The sequence below is a fragment of the Bos javanicus genome, chromosome X, assembly GCF_032452875.1.
Source record: "Bos javanicus breed banteng chromosome X, ARS-OSU_banteng_1.0, whole genome shotgun sequence".
NCBI classification, from domain to species: Eukaryota; Metazoa; Chordata; class Mammalia; order Artiodactyla; family Bovidae; genus Bos; species Bos javanicus.
This window is the reverse complement of record NC_083897.1, coordinates 111,244,935-111,264,183: the sequence shown is the minus strand read 5'-3', so window position 1 is coordinate 111,264,183 and position 19,249 is coordinate 111,244,935. Positions and strand designations below refer to the sequence as shown.

The 19,249-nt window shown below is 38.4% G+C and overlaps 1 protein-coding gene across 1 annotated transcript; it reads left to right on the top strand.

Annotated features, from left to right (window-relative positions):
• Positions 1–494: 494 nt before the first annotated feature.
• LOC133242657 (E3 ubiquitin-protein ligase RLIM-like) lies at positions 495–4,028 on the top strand. Its single transcript, XM_061408816.1, has 2 exons — positions 495–735; positions 2,374–4,028. The coding sequence occupies exons 1-2, from the start codon at positions 495–497 to the stop codon at positions 4,026–4,028; spliced, it is 1,896 nt and encodes a 631-aa protein (XP_061264800.1).
• Positions 4,029–19,249: the final 15,221 nt, after the last annotated feature.

The window sequence follows — 19,249 nt, the reverse complement described above, 5'->3', positions numbered from 1 at the left end:
TGAGAAATGCTACATTTAATGAGGCTGACTTTGGCATGGCATTTTGAAGCAGGTTGTTGTATTAAATGTAGCGAATGAAAAAGCTTTCTGAAAGCCTGAGAATAGTCTGCGGGGGCAGGGGAGGGGTGGAGGTGGTGGTGGTGGGGCAGACGGTGAAGGATGGTGCTTGGTACATTATAAACCCTCAGAAATATTGGCTGCTTTTGAATGAAATGAAACCCAACCTACTCAGTTACATAAGGAAGACAATGGATGCCTAGGCAACGTCTAAGCAAGTTATGAGGTACAGACAATTATTGCCTCACTAGAGCCTATGGAGCTGAGATGCAATAGTGGAGTAGCGGAGCAGCGGGAAACCCAGGCGGACGGTTATCTGACTGAGCGTGTTCCGGTCACTCCCGGGCGGAAGCAGAAGCTGAAGACTACCTGACAGCGGCTTTTGCGTTTCAGCAGTATGTCATGAAATTCAGATAATTTTTCAGTTGTTCATCGAGATGGAAAGCTCAGATTCTGACGATGAAGAAGACAGAGTTTCGGTCCGACACAGAGGTCAGAAGGACCGATTGGCTCGAGAAGATGATTACTTCCGATTCGTAAGTGATCTGAGTGAAGATTACATACTTATGAGGGACAACAATTTGCTCGGCCCCCTAGGTGAAAGTACCGAAGAAGAGTTGCGGCAGAGGCTTCAATTAATGAAAGAAAACCTACCACAAAACTCAGATGAAAATACAGGTATATTTCTCTTTGGGGGGAATAGGATGGGATGAGAAAGCAACTTTATAGTATTAAATAATCACTTCATAATAGTAAATAGTAAATATACAGAAGTGGCATAAATTACTTGGTAAGGAACTTCTCATAAAAAAAGAACTGACATTTACTTGGTTTGCAGTGAGAAGGCCAGAGTAGGGTTTTTTTGTTTGTTTGTTTGTTTTTTCCTGATTCACATTTGGATTGTTTTAATTGGGAAACAGTGTGAAGTAGACCGTTGGTTTTTGTTTGCTTTATGGTTTTGTACCTCAATGGAAAGTCCCTCCTATGTCCCAAATTATATTCTCTATGAAAGTGAAAGTCGCTCAGTCGTGTCAGACTCTGCAACCCCATGGACTATACAGTCCATGGAATTCTCCAGGCCAGAATACTGGAGTGGAGGGGATCTTCCCAACCCAGGGATGGAACCCAGGTCTCCCGCTTTGTAGGCGTATTCTTTACCAGTTGAGCCACAAGGGAAGCCAAAGAATACTGGAGTGGGTAGCCTATCCGTTCTCCAGTGTGGATCTTCCTGAACTGAACGGGGGTCTCCTGCATTGCAGGCAGATTCTTTACCAACTGAGTTATGAGGGAAACCCTCTCTATCCATATAGATGTGTTAAAGAAAAAAAAGGCAAAAAGAAATATTTTATATTCTAATCAAGTAGTTCTCAACTGGGGACAGTTTTGCTCTCCCCCACCCCAAGGGACATTTGACAATAGCTGGAGATGTTTTTGGTTGTCACAGAGGGAGGCATGGGTGTTACTAGCATCTAGTGGGCAGAGGCCAGGGATGCTGCCAAATATGACACAATGCACAGGGTAGTGCCCCAAAATAAGAATTGCCCAGTGCCAAAATGTAAATAGTTCTAAGGCTGAGAAACCCTGCTGGAACCTTAGATCTAGTGCCTTCTCTCTCAGTGTAAAATAGAGGATTTTACTATCGAATGAAGAGGATACTATAATACTTTGGTTCTGGAATATGGTCTTATATGTGCCACGCTAGGTTCAGTCTATTCATTTGATCTGACTTTAAGCTTAATGCCAATTAAAAATCTTGGTAATATTAAGAAGTATTCAAAATTCAAATACTTTTAAACCTATAAACTTTGTTTATATTGGGGCAATAATCTTGTATTTTAAAACAACTTATACATTATTAAAAGCATATAACAGCCTAGGAGCAGTAATATTGGAGACTAATGAGAATTAGACAATAATACCAATTGAATTAAAATACTAGCACTGTACCTTAACTGGTGTTTACCTGGTTTAACTGCTTTGGTGTTTTGACTGAAAAAAACTGTTGTCTCTTGACAGTCCTCCCACAGTGGGCTGTGTTTATGATGTAATATTGAAAAACAGACTCTAAATTTATCTAGGAGTAGTGTACTCTTTTTCAGATGGAATTGAAACTTCCCTGCCTTTACTAATAAATCTAGATAATAAAGCTTTTAAAATATTAACTCTGTAAATGTGAAATCAGTTGAAAACATCTGAGTGTTTAAGTTCTCATTTTTGTTTGCTTTTTAAACAAAGTTTCAGAATGCTGTTTTATGATGGTTCCATTTTTGGTAGTTCTTTTATGGCCCCTCTCCCCCTCCTTTTTTTAATTAACAGATAGAAGAGATGCTTCAGATAATCTGTCTAGTGATGATTCTCCACTAGACTGGCTTACCACTTTCGGACAAACTGAAAATGTGACAAGTGAACAAAAAGAAAATCAGTCTTGGAGAGAAGAGAGCCAAATTAGTGCTAACAGTGATGAGCTCAGATTCAGCTTAGAAATAAATCTTGACCTTGATGACGAAAACTCAAATCCAGAGAATGAATGTGTAGCATCTGCAAAACTTTCCAGAAGAGAAGATACGGAAGACAGCCAAAGGCAAGTGGAAAATCCACAATCTGAGTCACTACTTACAAGACCATCTACATCAGAACAAGATGCAACGGAAACATTAATGGAAGTCCCACCGACAAGAAGTCAGAGAAGGGCAAAAAGTATGAGCCCAGTCTATCGGAGAACCAGAGCAAGGAATGACAGTTGGTCACCTCCACATTCACTGTGGGAAATTTTTCAAAGAATTAATGAAGATACACCATCTCAGACTTTTAAACAACCTCTCATAAGTGAGAATGATAACTTTTCTAGAACTGGGCATGAAGAAACATTGAGACAGCAAATGCCTGGACATGAGTTGCAAAATAGGGGTCTTATTGAAACTTCTGAAACTAGTAATGCTGTTCATGGAGAATGTTATTCAGACACAACGTGCAGTACTGAATCTTGGGAAGTGAGGGAAACAAATCCAACCACACCTTTCAATCTTGAAGTAGGACCAGTTCATTGTCAAGCATGTTCTCAGAGAGACAGCAGAATTAGTAGAACTCAGTTAACATCTGACTCACCAAACAACACTACCACTTCAGAAAGTGAGCAAGAAGAACTGAAGCCAATGTTTTCACATTCTGATGAGGCCAATGAGAGTGCTTATGTCAATACCATCAGAAATCCCATTCATAGAATTTTAAATACTAGTTTAAGTGATACAACATCTGTTCCAACTCAGAGTACATTATGGCAGACAATGACAGGATTTAGTAACTCAAGTAATCTTATGGACAGTGGCAGTGATTTAGAGCATAGTGTCTCACCTCCAAGTGAAAACATGAAAAGAACAGAGTCACCAAATGAAAGACATGGACCTAGTGGTAGTAGTAGTAGACCTACTTCTGCTTCAAATGCTAGATATGATCCTGATTCAAGTTTCACACTGATTTCAGGTTCAATCCCCAATTATATATCTAGCTACCATACTAGTCCTCTGTCCAGTTCTAGCTCAAGTGATGAAGATTCAGAAATTAGCTCACTGATGTTTGAAGACAGTGAAGAAAGAAGGTTATCAGCAGGCTTATCAGAGACCAGGCAAGAAGGTAGACAAATGTCCCCAATAATATTTGATGATAGTGACTCTTGGCCCTCCCTTAATCTTGATCAGTTTTTCCTACTAAATGAAGATGACCCATACGAACCAACAGGACTTACCAAAGCACAGATTGACAACTTGGCTTTAAGATATTTTGGAGAGAATGAGGCATTTAAAGCCTGTAGCATTTGTATCACAGAGTACACCACAGGCAACACACTACGCATCCTACCTTGCTCTCATGAGTATCATGATCACTGCATTGATCACTGGCTGTCTGAGCACACAACCTGTCCTATTTGTCGTGGGCCAGTAATGGATCCCTCTGAGGCAGATAATTCTATGTGAGATCTGAATTCTCAGATATATAAAATGTTACAGTGATGGACAACAGTCAGCTGCCTCATGTCCACTTTTAGAGTTATTTACGTTTAAACATAACAATCTGAATCTATATGTAACAATATGAACTGAATTACTTGTTCCTGAAGAAATTATTGGGCTTTCCCCAATTTCTGTTTCATAATAAAAGGAAATATCAAAAAGTTAAACAATGTTGTTCTATTTGACAATAAAAATGAATTACACACCATAGCAGTGCATTGAATTTCAATAGAAACTTAGTATGTGCACTGGGTTGGGATATTCCTAATGCCATGAGCGAAATGTTCTAGTATGATATAATCAATCCAGATGGATACTAGTAGTATCTTCTAGTCATATAAATCCCAGATATTGCTTGGCCCTGTTCAATCCTGGTTGTGAATGCAAAGAAACAGGAACTCAACTAAATAATTAAGAAGCAATTTAAGACGGTATTAGAGTCATTCACATACAAAAGTCATGTTATATTCATAGAACGCCATAAAAAGCTTTGAAACCCTTCTCTTCCGATCTCTCTCCAGAAGTTTATCCCATCCTCCTAGTACTACCTTAAAGTTTCTCCTATTCCCCACTACCAATGTATTAGTCAGAGTCCAACCAAAAGCTGATGGCACACTTTAAAAGAGTGATGGAATATCATTTAATGAGGAGACTAAAATGTGAAAATAATGAAGAGAAACCAAAAGATGATGAAGTACCCAGAGGCTAGCAACTGAGAAGCCAGTATTAGAACCTCTAGGTTTGAAGGAGCATAGAGAGATAGTAGTTCCTGCAACCCCAAATGTCTTAAGAGTTGTAGAAGTCCACCCAGCAAGAGCTATAAACTGAGAAAATGGCAGCCATTGTCAATCCAAAGTTTTGGAGAAGGAGCCTCACAGAAATGAATAACCCTTACCTTCTTTCCTCCTGACTTCTAATCTTTTGTCAGTAGTTCAGTCAGTTCAGTTCAATTCAGTCCCTCAGTCGTGTCCGACTCTTTGCAACCCCATGAATTGCAGCACACCAGGCCTCCCTGTCCATCACCAACTCCCAGAGTTCACTCAAACTCACATCCATCGAGTCAGTGATGCCATCCAGCCATCTCATCCTCTGTCGTCCCCTTCTCCTCCTGTCCCCAATCCTTCCCAGCATCAGAGTCTTTTCCAATGAGTCAACTCTTTGCATGAGGTGGCCAAAGTACTGGAGTTTCAGCTTCAGCATCATTCCTTCCAAAGAACCCCCAGGACTGATCTCCTTTAGAATGGACTGGTTGGATCTCGTTGCAGTCCAAGGGACTCTCAAGAGTCTTCTTCAACACCACAGTTCAAAAGCAGTTCAATAGTTCACAGTCAAATCTAACCTGAAGGACTGATGCTGAAGCTGAAGCTCCAATACTATGGCCACCTGATGGGAAGAACCAACTATTGGAAAAGACCCTATTGGCCAGTGCAAAAAATTTTGCTTAACAATTTCCATCCTGATACAGGTGAGAGTACATCATATTACAACCTAAAGCAACAGTCATAACTTTGTACAATTGCAACCTGTACAAATGAAGGTAGTATTAAGTATAAACCTGCTCTAAAAATTTAGTCAGAAACATCACTGACCTTTATTTCCTATGTGAATTGCTGGTAGCCAAAGTATTTGCAAGTAACACAAAATATAATTGGGGAGTGGTGGTGAAGTTTTTAAATTCACCTTTCAGCTAGCATATTTTTCACACAGAAGATATCTGCATGGCCATACATGAAGACTTAGATCAAACCTCTGAAATTGACATTAACTAATACTGAAATTTGTTTGAATATTCTGATTCTTATCAAGCATTTCTGATACCAGGTGTACTTCATCTACTGTGAGTAGAATAATTATAACAGTACTTGGTTTTCATACTATCCTAACAGGTTCCAGTCTTCCAAATGATTATAATTGCTTAATTAATGCTTCAGTACATTCACATACAACTTCTGTGGGTGACAGAATTCTAAGATGATGCCTAATGATCCTCAAAGTAGCCTCTCCACTTGAGTATGAGACCTGTAAATGTGATGGAATATTGTTCCCATTATCAGATTATGATAAACAGCACAGTTGATTGGGAAATTATCCAGAGTGAGCATGTCCCAATCAGGTGACCACTTAAAAGGTACAGAGAGGACTTCTAATCCATATAAGATGGTTTATGCTCCTCTTGCCCTGCTCCCCATTTAAAAGCCCAACTATATATCCTGGAAACAATATGAGACAACCAAATATGAGCTCTGAAAGGTCTAAAGAAGAAGGTGAATTGGCTAGGGACCCTTAGAATGACTGAGCAATTTCATGTCAGGGCACCTTATGACCTCTACCAAGAAGAAATGTGACCCAAACCCAGCATTCCCTCTAAACTTAGTAACAGGAAGTGGCTCAAATGGGCTCTTCCACTATCACATCAAATAGCAATTCCGCAAATACCAAAGGAACTCTGTAGAAACTAAAAGGAGAAACAATTGGAATTATCTTTTCCAGGGTATGGGAGGATTCCTGGAAGAGATGTTACCTGAGAAAAAGAGGATAAAAAGAAATTGCCAAGTGACTAAGAGACATTTTTTAGCTTTTATTTCTATTCATTTCTCATAAAAAAGAAAGATTAACTCAAAAAGATAAAAAGGTATAAAAGCAACAACTCACTACAAATTCACAAATACCTTTCCTCTATTTTCTTCTCCTTGTGTTCCTTTCACCCACCCAGATGCTTTAGTATGTAAGTTTTTCTCTCAAGACAATGGAGTCCACAGCATGGCCATCACAAATTTGAATGTTGACCCATAGAGGCTAAACAATGCTTGAAACCAAGTGAGAGAAATAGGATTTGGCTTATCTGCTCTGAAATACTACCTGGAAGATTGAATCCATAAAGTTTCCGTATGTTTGAAAGCAAGTTGAAGAGTAAATCCTGGGTCTTTATATGTGCGTGTGTGTGTGTGTGTGTGTGTGTGTGTGTGTATGTTTTGATTGATGAAATGTTGGGGATAAACATGGTACAATGGAAAGAGCAATGGCACCAGAGGCATGGGTTTAAAATTCTATACCTGTCATTCTCTTGCCATGAAACTTTATAAAAACTCATTTAATGACCCACTTAATATTTTTTCATTTGAAAACGAATGAGGCTTTTTCCAGCTTTAAAGTTTGATGATTACATGGTCACTTTTAGTGGCTCAGTCGTGTCCAACTCTTTGCGACCCCATGGACTGTAGCCTGCCAGGCTCCTCCATACATGGAATTTTCCAGGCAAGAATACCAGAGTGAGTTGCCATTTCCTTCTCCAGGGGATGTTCCTGACCCAGGGATTGAACCCAAGCCTCCAGCATTGCAAGCCGATTTTTACCATCTGAGCCACCAAATATGTTGGTTAAAGAAGTAAAATGTAGATTCCACTAATTGTTTGTCATTTATGTGAGATTTATTTTTATGAAGGTTACTGATAGAAAAATATGTTTCTGCTAATAGTATTTATGTACTGTGCCTAGTCATTCAGTCATGTGTGACTCTTTGCAACCCCATGGACTGTAGCCTGCCAGGCTCCTCTGTCCATAGGGATTTTCCAGGCAAGAATACTGGAATGGGTTGCCATGCCCTCCTCCAGGGAATCTCCCCAACCCAGGGATCAAACCCAGGTCTCCTGCAATGCAAGTGGATTCTTTACCATCTGAGCCACCACGAAAGCCCCTTTCTATACATCAAAAGTGAAAGTCATTATTTGGTCAAGATCAGATTCCTGATAGTCATTTACTTAGCACTGCCCAGTAAATTTTCAATATTAGGATTCTTTATGGATATATTCATGATACTTTTATATTTGTACCTTTTGTATTTGTATCCATTAAGTAGTATTTTCACAACACATGCATATGAATATTTGTGGATTATTTTAATGCATCTTTCATAATCTTAAAATCTCTTTCAAGACCCATTTGCTGTGAAGAGGCCTTACCTCTTAAATAACAGAGGATAGATGATTTATTTTCATATTTGAAATGAATATTTTCATATTTGCAAATGAAAAAGTCTCATGTTTATGAAAGAAACCATGTCACCTTATATAGACACCCATGCATGGAAAAATCTGTATGTGTTACACACACACATATATGGTCATATATATATGCATATATTTATGTGTGTATATATTGTGCATATATATGTGTGTATATATATTGTCATTTCTCCACTCACCCATACATACATCTATTGATCTATCTACATATTTTCCAACACATAATATCTTTAAAAAGATAAGACAGGATCAGAGTATCATAGAAATTTAGAGCCCAAAAGATCCTTAGAGATAATTTAAAAACAAAGAATGTTTTTCTCAGAGACATAAATCTCCAAGACAGTACCAGTAGAAAGAACTCAGCTGGAATCTAATCCCTATGTCCCAGTTACAAGTTCAGCTTTCATCCCCCCCACACTACACTGTCTTTTGCACAAATATTTGGTATATATATGGATAGATACTAAACCTGAGAATAAAGTGTCAGCGCTGAAACTATTTTCTATACTGAACATCCTGCTGTCAACTAGATTCTTGTTTGAGTTTTGAAGTCTTCTGATGGTTACTGTCAGTCCCAACCCCTCCTAGGTATTTTTACATGTAAGCAATAAAAGAACTTTCTGTCAGACATCAATCAGTTATTTAAACCACAATTATCTATTAAAATATTGTTTTTAAGTCAGAAAAAATGGATGTGTCAAACACAGCTTTGCTCACAGACACATACACACACACAAATTACAAATAGTATTCAACTGCTCTATCTTCAGGCTATTCAATAACTAGATAAATGAAATATTCTTTCTGTTCACTTTTTTTTTTTTACTATACCAAGGCATATACACTAGTTGTTTCTTGCAGTTTCTGCCTAATGCAACTAAATTTGCAATAGAGTTAATCACTGGCACAGATGAATATTTTAAGAGATTTCTCCTCTAGTAAGAAATTTATCTTTTTTCCAAGCAAAGGGCATTTACCCACCCTTGCATCCTCAACTGAAGTAATTTCATTATTTCCTTCATTTCTCTGTTTTCTACTCTTGTTCTCCCCAAAGACAAGCTCATTTCTGATGACCTTTCAGTCTATGAGTATTAGGAGTGATAGAGAAACCGTTTACAGTTAAAAGAGAGTTTGTATATGGTTACTTTCTATGTTGTTATGAAGTTACTCTAAGCTTCTCTAATAATACACTTACAAAGAAACCATGAAGGGGTTCAGATGTGCACATGGAGATAACTATTAACTAGGAAATATCCAGATTTCTTAAAAACCAAAAAAAAAAAAAAAAAAAAAAAGGCAGACTGACTCACTCAGAATATATGGAAATATAGGTAAGGCAGGTGGGCTGGAGTGTATGTCAGTATCAAGACAACACTAGGAGAAAAACATAATTTGAAAAGATACATGCACCATGTTCACTGCAGCACTATATATGATTGATTGCCAAGACATGGAAGCAACCTAGGGTCCACTAGCAGATGAACATATAAAGAAGATGTGGCATATATACATACACACACATATACAATGGAATATTCCTCAGCACTAAAAAGAATGAAATAATGCTATTTGCAGTAACATGGATGGACCTAGAACGAGATTATCACACTAAGTGAAGTAAGCCAAAGACAAATATGATGTTGCTTATATGTGGAATCTAAAAAAAAATGATACAAATGAACTTAAATACAAAGCAGAAATAAACCCACAGATGTAGAAAACAAACTCATGGTTAGAATTACTTTGATTCATAATGAAAGGAAGTTAGAAAATAATAATAAGACCCAACACTATGTTTAGCAATCCTATATGAATTTACACCCCACAAAATGTCTCCTGTTCATTGCTTCCTTGTTAAACTGTGACACTTTGGGTAAAATTCAGACTCTTGTGTAGACATTTTGAAAGCCCGCAAAGTGCCATGGAAGAGGATGTGCAACTTTGATGTTACTGGGATTGAGAGAGGCCGTGCATGCATGCTCAGTCGTGTCCAACTCCTTGCAACACCATGGACTGTAGCCAACCAGGCTCCTCTTTCCATGGGACTTCCCAGGCAAGAATACTGGAGTGGGTTGCCATGCCCTTCTCTAGGGGATCTTTCCAACCCAGAGATAGGGCTACAGGAGGATTCTTTAGCATTGAGCCACCTCAGAGAGATTTCTGACCTTAAGAAGAAGACACCTTTACATATAATATCATGTTTACTTTATTTATTTTATATAGAATGTCATCTAATATTTACTGCAACCTGTTTATTTAGTTATTATTGCCTTTTACAAATGATGAAACTAAAAATGAGAGATTAAATTCAATGTCACACTGCTCATGAGTGGGGAAGAACAGAATCCAGTTCAATAGCCTTTGAATTTTTCACTATAGAGTAGGACCATAGTTCTACTAATCACTGAGTGTTCACTGAGTTTCTACTGTGCATAGCATTTGGTGATAGGCATTAGGAAGCACATAATGATGCCTAGTTCTTGTATCATTACAGTGTACAATCTAGTAGAAGTACACACATTGTTCTATTTAAGAATCTAAGAGGAAATAACTTAGGAAGATGAAAGATAGCAAGCAGTTATGCAAACAGGAGTTTTACAGGTCATCTTGAAGGGCATTGTATTTATTTATTTATTTTTTATTATATATTATTTATTTTTTTGATTTCTAATTTTATTTTATTTTTAAACTTTACACACTTGTATTAGTTTTGCCAAATATCAAAATGAATCCATAACAGGTATACATGTGCTCCCCATCCTGAACCCTCCTCCCCCCTCACTCCCCATACCATCCCTCTGGGTCGTCCCAGTGCACTAGCCCCAAGCATCCAGTATCGTGCATTGAACCTGGACTAGCATCTCATTTCATACACGATATTTTACATGTTTCAATGCCATTCTCCCAAATCTTCCCACCCTCTCCCTCTCCCACAGAGACCATAAGACTGTTCCATACATCAGTGTCTCTTTTGCTGTCTTGTACACAGGGTTATTGTTATCATCTTTCTAAATTCCATATATATGCGTTAGTATACTGTATTGGTGTTTTTCCTTCTGGCTTACTTCACTCTGTATAATAGGCTCCAGTTTCATCCACCTCATTAGAACTGATTCAAATGAATTCTTTTTAATGGCTGAGTAATACTCCATTATGTATATGTACCACAGCTTTCTTATCCATTCATCTGCTGATGGACATCTAGGTTGCTTCCATGTCCTGGCTATTATAAACAGTGCTGCGATGAACATTGGGGTACACGTGTCTCTTTCCCTTCTGGTTTCCTCAGTGTGTATGCCCAGCAGTGGGGTTGCTGGATCATAAGGCAGTTCTATTCCCAGTTTTTTAAGGAATCTCCACACTGTTCTCCACAGTGGCTGTACTAGTTTGCATTCCCACCAACAGTATAAGAGGGTTCCCTTTTCCCCACACCCTCTCCAACATTTATTATTTGTAGACTTTTGGATGGCAGCCATTCTGGCAGGTGTGAAATGGTACCTCATAGTGGTTTTGATTTGCATTTCTCTGATAATGAGTGATGTTGAGCATCTTTTCATGTGTTTGTTAGCCATCTGTATGCCTTCTTTGGAGAAATGTCTGTTTAGTTCTTTAGCCCATTTTTTGATTGGGTCATTTATTTTTCTGGAGTTGAGCTGTAGGAGTTGCTTGTATATTTTTGAGATTAGTTGTTTGTCAGTTGCTTCATTTGCTATTATTTTCTCCCATTCTGAAGGCTGTCTTTTCACCTTGCTAATAGTTTCCTTTGATGTGCAGAAGCTTTTAAGGTTAATTAGGTCCCATTTGTTTATTTTTGCTTTTATTTCCAATATTCTGGGAGGTGGGTCATAGAGGATCCTGCTGTGATGTATGTCAGAGAGTGTTTTGCCTATGTTCTCCTCTAGGAGTTTTATAGTTTCTGGTCTTACGTTTAGATCTTTAATCCATTTTGAGTTTATTTTTGTGTATGGTGTTAGAAAGTGTTCTAGTTTCATTCTTTTACAAGTGGTTGACCAGATTTCCCAGCACCACTTGTTAAAGAGATTGCCTTTAATCCATTGTATATTCTTGCCTCCTTTGTCAAAGATAAGGTGTCCATATGTGCGTGGATTTATCTCTGGGCTTTCTATTTTGTTCCATTGATCTATATTTCTGTCTTTGTGCCAGTACCATACTGTCTTGATAACTGTGGCTTTGTAGTAGAGCCTGAAGTCAGGTAGGTTGATTCCTCCAGTTCCATTCTTCTTTCTCAAGATCGCTTTGGCTATTCGAGGTTTTTTGTATTTCCATACAAATTGTGAAATTATTTGTTCTAGCTCTGTGAAGAATACTGTTGGTAGCTTGATAGGGATTGCATTGAATCTATAAATTGCTTTGGGTAGTATACTCATTTTCACTATACTGATTCTTCCAATCCATGAACATGGTATATTTCTCCATCTATTAGTGTCCTCTTTGATTTCTTTCACCAGTGTTTTATAGTTTTCTATATATAGGTCTTTAGTTTCTTTAGGTAGATATATTCCTAAGTATTTTATTCTTTCCGTTGCAATGGTGAATGGAATTGTTTCCTTAATTTCTCTTTCTGTTTTCTCATTATTAGTGTATAGGAATGCAAGGGATTTCTGTGTGTTGATTTTATATCCTGCAACTTTACTATAGTCATTGATTATTTCTAGTAATTTTCTGGTGGAGTCTTTAGGGTTTTCTATGTAGAGGATCATGTCATCTGCAAATAGTGAGAGTTTTACTTCATCTTTTCCAATTTGGATTCCTTTTATTTCTTTTTCTGCTCTGATTGCTGTGGCCAAAACTTCCAAAACTATGTTGAATAGTAATGGTGAAAGTGGGCACCCTTGTCTTGTTCCTGACTTTAGAGGAAATGCTTTCAATTTTTCCCCATTGAGGATAATGTTTGCTGTGGGTTTGTCATATATAGCTTTTATTATGTTGAGGTATGTTCCTTCTATTCCTGCTTTCTGGAGAGTTTTTATCATAAATGAGTGTTGAATTTTGTCAAAGGCTTTCTCTGCATCTATTGAGATAATCATGTGGTTTTAATTTTTCAATTTGTTAATGTGGTGTATTACATTGATTGATTTGTGGATATTGAAGAATCCTTGCATCCCTGGGATAAAGCCCACTTGGTAATGGTGTATGATCTTTTTAATGTGTTGTTGGATTCTGATTGCTAGAATTTCGTTAAGGATTTTTGCATCTATGTTCATCAGTGATATTGGCCTGTAGTTTTCTTTTTTTGTGGCACATTGTCAGGTTTTGGTATTAGGGTGATGGTGGCCTCATAGAATGAGTTTGGAAGTTTACCTTCCTCTGCAATTTTATGGAAGAGTTTGAGCAGGATAGGTGTTAGCTCTTCTCTAAATTTTTGGTAGAATTCAGCTGTGAAGCCATCTGGACCTGGGCTTTTGTTTGCTGGAAGATTTTTGATTACAGTTTCAGTTTCCGTGCTTGTGATGGGTCTGTTAAGATTTTCTATTTCTTCCTGGTCGAGTTTTGGAAAGTTGTACTTTTCTAAGAATTTGTCCATTTCTTCCACGTTGTCCATTTTATTGGCATATAATTGTTGATAGTAGTCTCTTATGATCCTTTGTATTTCTGTGTTGTCTGTTGTGATCTCTCCATTTTCGTTTCTAATTGTATTGATTTGATTTTTCTCCCTTTGTTTCTTGATGAGTCTGGCTAATGGTTTGTCAATTTTATTTATCCTTTCAAAGAACCAGCTTTTGGTTTTGTTGATTTTTGCTATGGTCTGTTTTGTTTCTTTTGCATTTATTTCTGCTCTAATTTTTAAGATTTCTTTCCTTCTACTAACCCTGGGGTTCTTCATTTCTTCCTTTTCTAGTTGCTTTAGGTGTAGAGTTAGGTTATTTATTTGACTTTTTTCTTGTTTCTTGAGGTATGCCTGTATTGCTATGAACTTTCCCCTAAGGACTGCTTTTACCGTGTCCCACAGGTTTTGGGTGGTTGTGTTTTCATTTTCATTCGTTTCTATGCAATTTTTAATTCCTTTTTTGATTTCTTCTGTGATTTGTTGCTTATTCAGCAGCGTGTTGTTCAGCCTCCATATACTGGAATTTTTAATAGTTTTTCTCCTGTAACTGAGATCTAATCTTACTGCATTGTGGTCAGAAAAGATGCTTGGAATGATTTCTATTTTTTGAATTTACCAAGGCTAGCTTTATGGCCCAGGATGTGATCTATCCTGGAGAAGGTTCCATGTGCGCTTGAGAAAAAGGTGAAATTCATTGTTTTGGGATGAAATGTCCTATAGATATCAATTAGGTCTAACTGGTCTATTGTATCATTTAAAGTTTGTGTTTCCTTGTTAATTTTCTGTTTAGTTGATCTATCCATAGGTGTGAGTGGGGTATTAAAGTCTCCCACTATTATTGTGTTATTGTTAATTTCTCCTTTCATACTTGTTAGCATTTGTCTTACATACTGTGGTGCTCCCATGTTGGGTGCATATATATTTATAATTGTTACATCTTCTTCTTGGATTGATCCTTTGATCATTATGTAGTGACCTTCTTTGTCTCTTTTCACAGCCTTTGTTTTAAAGTCTATTTTATCTGATATGAGTATTGCTACCCCTGCTTTCTTTTGGTCCCTATTTGCATGGAAAATCTTTTTCCAGCCCTTCACTTTCAGTCTGTATGTGTCCCCTGTTTTGAGGTGGGTCTCTTGTAGGCAACATATGTAGGGGTCTTGTTTTTGTATCCATTCAGTCAGTCTTTGTCTTTTGGTTGGGGCATTCAACCCATTTATGTTTAAGGTAATTACTGATAAGTATGATCCCGTTGCCATTTACTTTATTGTTTTGGGTTCGAACTTATACACCGTTTTTGTGTTTCCTGTCTAGAGAATATCCTTTAGTATTTGTTGGAGAGCTGGTTTGGTGGTGCAGAATTCTCTCAGCTTCTGCTTGTCTGAAAAGCTTTTGATTTCTCCTTCATACTTGAATGAGATCCTTGCTGGGTACAATAATCTGGGCTGTAGGTTATTTTCTTTCATCATTTTAAGTATGTCTTGCCTTCCCTCCTGGCTTGAAGAGTTTCTATTGAAAGATCAGCTGTTATCCTTATGGGAATTCCCTTGTGTGTTATTTGTTGTTTTTCCCTTGCTGCTTTTAATATTTGTTCTTTGTGTTTGATCTTTGTTAATCTGATTAATATGTGTCTTGGGGTGTTTTGCCTTGGGTTTATCCTGTTTGGGACTCTCTGGGTTTCTTGGACTTGGGTGATTATTTCCTTCCCCATTTTAGGGAAGTTTTCAACTATTATCTCCTCAAGTATTTTCTCATGGCCTTTCTTTTTGTCTTCTTCTTCTGGAACCCCTATGATTCGAATGTTGTAGCATTTAATATTGTCCTGGAGGTCTCTGAGATTGTCCTCATTTCTTTTAATTCGTTTTTCTTTTATCCTCTCTGATTCATTTATTTCTACCATTCTATCTTCTATTTCACTAATCCTATCTTCTGCCTCTGTTATTCTACTATTTGTTGCCTCCAGAGTGTTTTTAATTTCATTTATTGCATTATTCATTATATATTGACTCTTTTTTATTTCTTCTAGGTCCTTGTTAAACCTTTCTTGCATCTTCTCAATCCTTGTCTCCAGGCTATTTATCTGTGATCCCATTTTAATTTCAAGATTTTGGATCAATTTCACTATCATTATTCGGAATTATTTATCAGGTAGATTCCCTATCTCTTCCTCTTTTGTTTGGTTTGGTGGGCATTTATCCTGTTCCTTTATCTGCTGGGTATTCCTCTGTCTCTTCATCTTGTTTAAATTGCTGATTTTGGGGTATCCTTTCTGTATTCTGGCAGTTTGTGGAGTTCTCTTTATTGTGGCGTTTCCTCGCTGTGTGTGGGTTTGTACAGGTGGCTTGTCAAGGTTTCCTGTTTAGGGAAGCTTGTGTCGGTGTTCTGGTGGGTGGAGCTGTATTTCTTCTCTCTGGAGTGCAATGAAATGTCCAGTAATGAGTTATGAGATGTCTATGGTTTTGGGGTGACTTTGGGCAGCTTTTATCTTGAAGCTCAGGGCTGTGTTCCTTTGTTGCTGGAGAATTTGCTTCGTATGTCTTGCCCTGGAACTTGTTGGCCCTTGTGTGGTGTTTGGTTTCAGTGTCAGTATGGAGGCATTTGATGAGCTCCTGTCAATTAATGTTCCTTGGAGTCAGGAGTTCCCTGGAGTCAGGGTTTGGACTTAAGCCTCCTGCTTCCAGTTATTGGTCTTATTTTTACAGTAGTTTCAAAACTTCTCCTTCTATACAGCACCATTGATAAAACATCTATGTTAAAGATGAAAAGTTTCTCTACTGTGAGGGTCACTCAGAGAGGTTCACAGCGTTACATGCAGAAGAGAAGAGGGAGGAGGGAGTTAGAGGTGACCCAAATGAGATGAGGTGGAATCAATAGTGGAGAGAGTGGGGTAGCCAGTAGTCACTTCCTTATGTGCACTCCACAACTGGACCACTCAGAGATGTTCATGGAGTTATACAGAGAAGAGAAGAAGGAGGAAGGAGACAGAGGTGGCCAGAGGGATAAAAGGGGGGAATGAAAAGGAGGGAGACAGATCCAGCCAGTAATCAGTTCCCTAAGTGTTCTCTACCGTCTGGAACACACATAAACTCACAGAGTTGGGTAGAGTAGAGAGGGGTTAGGGAGGAGACACAGGCGACCTGGTGGAGAAAAAGGAGAGTCCAAAGGGAGAGAGAGCAGTCAAGCCAGTAATCTCGCTCCCTAGTGAAAAATGGGTCCTGAAGATTGGGTTCTTAAAGGTACAAAATTGGTAACAAATACATAAAAGCAAAAATTAAAAATCTAGGGTAGAGTTTGGAATTTCAAAAATATGATGTTAAAGAAAAGAAGAAGGAAAAGAAAGAGAGAAAAAACGAACAAAGAAAAACAAACAAGGTCACGAAAATTATAAAGAAAATACAGGTACAAAATTGATAACTAATACCAAAAAGCAAAAATTAAAAATCTAGAGTAGAGTTTGGAATTTCAAAAATACAATGTTAAAAAAAAAGGAAGAAGAAACATAAAGAGAGAAAACAAATAAACAAAAACAAACAATGTCGCAAAAATTATAAAGAAAATACAGGTACAAATTTGATATCAAAAGCAAAAAGCATAAATTAAAAATCTAGAGTAGAGTTTGGAATTTCAGATGTACAATGTTATATAAAAGAAGAAGAGAATGAAACAGAAAAAAAAAGTCACAGAAATTATAAAAAAAAAACTGTAGGTACAAAATTGATAACATATACCAAAAAGCTAAAATTAAAAAACTAGAGTAGAGTTTGGAATTTCAAAAATACAATGTTAAAGAAAAGAAGAAGAAAAAAAAAGAAAAAAAAGGTCAAAAAATTATAAAATATATATATATGAAGTTTGCTGAAGAAGAAAAAAATAGGGTTTTTTTTTTTGCAAAGTAATAGGTTATAAAAGTGAAAAAGGAACAATAGAGGACTTAAAAATTTTTTTTAATTAAAAAAAAAGAAAGAAAGAAAGAAAGATCGTAAAAATAGTAAAAATATATCTAGGACTTTCTCTGGTTTTGTTGTATTGTGGGTTCATTTCATTTTTGGCTAGTTCCTTGGTCCGACTTATATTTCTCAAGATCTATAGGCCCCTTCCTATGTAGTCTGTAGTAACCACGGGGTTTTCATCTATTGCCCGTATCTTCCAAGGCGTTTCCCTCTGTTATAACTTCTTCTGTTTGCTGGTCTCTTTAGTGTCTGGCTTCCGCCCTGACACAAAGGGGACGGTGGGGGAAACTTTTTTTTTTTTTTTTTAATGCTTACTTGTTCAGTCGCGCTGTGGGGAGGGAGGGAGGGATGCTGCAAACAAATAACACTGGAGTGCGCTCGCAGTGCCTCAGCCACACTGGGTCTGCCCCCGTTCACGGCGCGTGTGGCCTCCCTGCACACACTGCTCGGGCTCTAGGTTGTTCCGCCTGGAACAATCTGAGGCCGGCCCTGGGCTGCATGCACCTCCCAGGTCCAAGCCGCTCAGGTTCAGGCACTCGGGTAGTCCTCAGAGGCGCAGACTCAGTTGGGCCTGCATTTTGTGCTCTTCCCAGGTCCGAGCAGCTCAGGTGATGAGGTGTTTGGCGAACGCCAATGCTGCGACTTATCGCCTCCCCGCCACTCGGTTATCTGGGTGTAAAACCGGCGCACCTTCTCAGGCAGATGTTGACCATCCAGACCCCCAAGAAGTTTTAGTTAGCAAAGAAGCCTGCTTACAGTTTTATAGATAATGACTCTCTGGGGCTGCGATTGCCCCCTTCCAGCTCTGGCTGCCTGTCACCGGAGGGGGAAGGTCTGCAGCCGGCTATCTCTGTTCAGTCCTTTGTTTCGTGCGGAGGCCTGGCGGTGTCTTAGGTTGGGGCTGGCTTTTCGCGTGGTAGATATCCCGCAGTCTGGTTTGCTAGCCCAAATTATTTCGCTCAGATAGAGCTCAGGGTATTCAGGCCAGATTCTTAGTCTAAGCGTTGCAGCCGGCGCCACGCCTCCCTGCCCAGCCCCCGCTTGCTAATGGCGTGTGCAGGTGTCTGCGCTGCTTCTCCGCTTGGGGAGTTACCGTAGGGCTCGCAATCTGCGAGTTCTAATTGTTTATTTTTTGTCCCTGTTATGTTGCCCTCTGTGCTTCCAAAGCTCGGCACAGATTCGGCAGTGAGAAGGTTTCCTGGTGTTTGGAAACTTCTCTCTTTTTAAGACTCCCTTCCCGGGACGGAACTCCGTCCCTCCCTCTTTTGTCTCTTTTTTTGTCTTTTATATTTTTTCCTACCTCCTTTCGAAGAGTTGGGTTGCTTTTCTGGGTGCCTAATGTCCTCTGCCGGCATTCAGAAGTTGTTTTGTGGAATTTACTCAACGTTTAAATGCTCTTTTGATGAATTTGTGGGGGAGAAAGTGTTCTCCCCGTCCTACTCCTCCACCATCTTGGCTCCTTCCTGGCATTGTATTTAATACAGGACTAGAAGAGTACAGATATTGCAGAGGGGTTTGATATTAATTAGGGCATTAAGGGCAGGGCATTACAAAGCACAGATTGCAATGTGAACAAAGGCATGGGAAAAGTGACAGCATATTCAGAGAGATGTAGGATAAAGGAAGTCTTGGAACGTGGTGAAGAAAA